Below are 3,443 nucleotides of genomic sequence, written 5' to 3' on the forward strand. Positions count from 1 at the left end.
AAGTCTAGGAGCTTTGGATCGTCGGGAAGAGGATTGGGTTGGCAGCCTACCTAACCCGATGAGCCCTAGGATTGTGACCCCCTAGGATTGGTCATAGGTACAAAACCGATGATTAAGTGAGACTCGTCGATGACTTATGTCGATCGATCAAAAATATCCTCATCACATTATATATGCTTATACGATTTTTTTTTAGAAGAGCTTATAAGATCTAATCATTCAAACTATAGAAAAATATAATTTTGATAGATCAGCAATATTCAAGATTATAATAAAGATATGGAGTGCTTCTGTTTTAACACATACATAGTAAAGCGTGAAATTAAAAAATATTAATTCTGATAATTTCATTGTCATATATAATGACAAACCTTAACGAAATAAATAAATTATATAGTTAATAAGAGTATTAAAGTTAAGTTAAACAAAAATATTTTTGTTAGTATGATAATAAAAACATTTTATACGTGTATTATACATTAAATTATAGAAAACATGTATTTTTTAGATTATTTAATTTTATTTTTAGTGATGATAGTTATTTTTTTAAGAAAAATACATACATATATATTAATTTATGTTTGTAATCTGCATTTATAATATGTATATTTACCAGCTATGGCACCGAATATGATATGTGTATATTTTCCCTACAATATATATTGATTTTTTTAAAAGGATATTATTGATTTTCATATCAATTTATAACTGATATTTGTTTATTTAAATTGTCAACTTAATAATATTATAATAAAATTTACAAAAAACTTCATCGTTTATAAATTTATCGTAAACCTAACGAGTATAACTAAGATATGTTGTTTGCAATAAGACCTAAAGCCCTTTAAGTAGCCTATTGATAGTGACGGTTATTATGGTGCCTGATATATGTGATTCAAACTCTATTTCTCAATAGTCAATTCCTTATCATCTATTTCTATGTATAACACATAAAGCCCCTTAAGTAGCCTATTAATAGGTGACAATGACACCTATTATGATGCCTAATATACGTGATTCAAATTCTACCTCTCCATTCTCATCAATATCATCTACTAATTTAATAAAAGATAAAAAGAGGTAAATGAAATCAGAATTTATGTTTGTTTTGATGGAAAACTTTATGTAAAGATAGTTTTTTTGTGTTTTGTAGTGTTTGGTAGTATAAAAAAATTAAGTCAAAAGAAAATTATTTTTAGTCAACAGAAAAAATATGGGTTATTTTTAGAGATTATTTTTCATTAAATTTTTTTGGAAAACAACTTTATCTCACAAACATACTAAATAAAGGAAGTTAGAAGATTATTTTTCAACTCACTTAAGATAATTACCAAATATAAAAAAAATGAGATAATTTTACGAAAAATACTTTTTTTAAAAATGACTCATTTTTAAAAAAAAATATCTTTGCGTAAACGTAAACAAACAGAGCGTAGCAGAAAGTCAGAAATGAAGGGCGAGGGGCAAGCTTGAGATTATCTCAAATACAATGCCCATTGTTAATCTTAATCATCTCAGTGCATATAAACAGCGACAGGGCTTGACCACTTCACACATACAAAAGAGTCATAAAACCAACACAAAACACATTCAGTCACACAAAAACCAAAGCGAGCCGAAGGCAAAGCAATAGCTCTCGCAGCACTCATTGCTGACTGTTGTGGCCAAACACTACAAAATGCAACCATTGTAGAGAGAAACTAATAATTAATTCTTCACTTCCCTTTCCAGATCCCAAATCAAATCTGAGAAATATTTGATGATGGCAAACCAATTGGAGAGCTTGGTACAGTCGATAAAATCGAAGGTTCGAGCTCTGAAGAAGAAAAAGAAGCCATACGTGAAGATGGACAAGAGCTCGAGTGTCAAGGTCGAGATCCGTAGCAGGAAGGCTCGAAAGCTCATCGACAAGACACTCAAGGTTGCTGATCAACCTGGGAAGCGTAGCCTTTCTTAATATTCATACCTTTGTATATGTGTTTTGAGTTTAAACTATACATATTAATTTGCATGTTGTCTTGCTCTGTTTTTGTGGGTTTTATCTTTGTTTCGTGAGTGGTGGTCTTGTTTTGCCTACCGATTCCGTGTTTTTGTTTTTGTCTTTAAGGTTTCGAAACCTTTGGAGAAGAAAACGACACAAGGGTTTGAAACCATTTTGGAACCGTTTCGGATTGGCTTATATATAAGAAACAAGGATTTCTTCCTGATTATATATATCTGATGCTCTTTTTTTTTTTACTAGGAAGTATGTTGGAGATAATGCGTTTGGTATCTACATTTATAGAATAGTTTATTAAAAATTACTTTTTTTTTTTTTTTTTAAGAAAAAAGAATTAGCTAGTACTGAATTACTCCATTTTTATTTATTTATTTAATCCTTCCTGCTTAATTGAACAAGAAGAATTAAGCCATGATCTTTGTTACTCAATTGTCACCTCCTCAACATCATGGGCTCAAATACTTTTTTTTTTTTTTTTTGTTTAACTATCAGATTATCAAGTAAGGACAACAATATGAATTAGGTATGAAAATAATATCTCTCTCTTTAAGTTTTTGTTAATTTTTCCCAAAAACTATTTTGATCTTTTAAGTTTGAAATTGAAGTTGGTTATTTTAATCCAAAAATTTTGCCAAAAAAAAAAAAAAAAAACTTAAAACTCCTAATTTAAAGGAATAAAATGATTTTTAGTTATTCTAATAAATCTTAGTTTTTTTTTTTTTTTTTTCTTTTCATCTCTATCCCAAACAGAGGATGGAATACCTATAATTCAAACTGCATATATATCTTCATTAATTGTAATCCCTAGTAAGAACGGGAACCAAAAGATGATCACTTTATTCATAAAAATATTTTCTAATCAAAACCCAACCCGGTGTAGTCGGCCCCATATATGATTTATGTGATATGGAGTAGAAAAATTTGTCCTTCTTTGCCCCCTTTTTTTTTTTTTTTTTTTTTAATTTTTTTAAATTTTCTTTCCTGAATTGTTATACTTTGGTCGTTGTAATTTTTATGGTTGATTGATAAATGCCAATGCACCCGCAGTCCACTGGACCGTTGCAATAATGGTTGGGTCAACGTTTGCAGGTGTTGCGTAACCAATGAATCACACGTGTTGATAGACCAGCCAATGGGAGACTTTATTTGTTATTTCCTAGAGACAGTACTCGTTTAATTAAAAAATTATTTACGTAAAAAAAAAAAAAAATTGACTAATGTACTGACAGTACTGTATCTAACACTGTCTTTGGTTGAGGGATAATAATAATGATGAAGGAAAATAAAGAGAAAAATAGTGTTTTTCATTGTTTAGTAAAAAAAAAATGTTGAGGATGAAAAATTTGGGAGAAAATTTTCTTTCCCGGACCCACAATTTACATCCTCCCAAATCAAGAGGAAAATTGTGGAGAGAAAAGTGCTCTCATCGTGAAATTACACAAAT

General features: G+C 29.5%; 1 protein-coding gene across 1 annotated transcript; it reads left to right on the plus strand.

Moving 5' to 3' along the window:
• Positions 1 to 1,657: 1,657 nt before the first annotated feature.
• LOC115969179 lies at positions 1,658 to 2,055 on the plus strand. The gene has a single exon (XM_031088768.1). It carries the CDS (start codon positions 1,760 to 1,762, stop codon positions 1,955 to 1,957), a length of 198 nt encoding a protein of 65 aa, XP_030944628.1. The 5' UTR covers positions 1,658 to 1,759; the 3' UTR covers positions 1,958 to 2,055.
• The last annotated feature ends 1,388 nt before the right edge of the window (positions 2,056 to 3,443 follow it).

Source organism: Quercus lobata, chromosome 11 (genome assembly GCF_001633185.2).
Source record: "Quercus lobata isolate SW786 chromosome 11, ValleyOak3.0 Primary Assembly, whole genome shotgun sequence".
Taxonomy (NCBI): domain Eukaryota; kingdom Viridiplantae; phylum Streptophyta; class Magnoliopsida; order Fagales; family Fagaceae; genus Quercus; species Quercus lobata.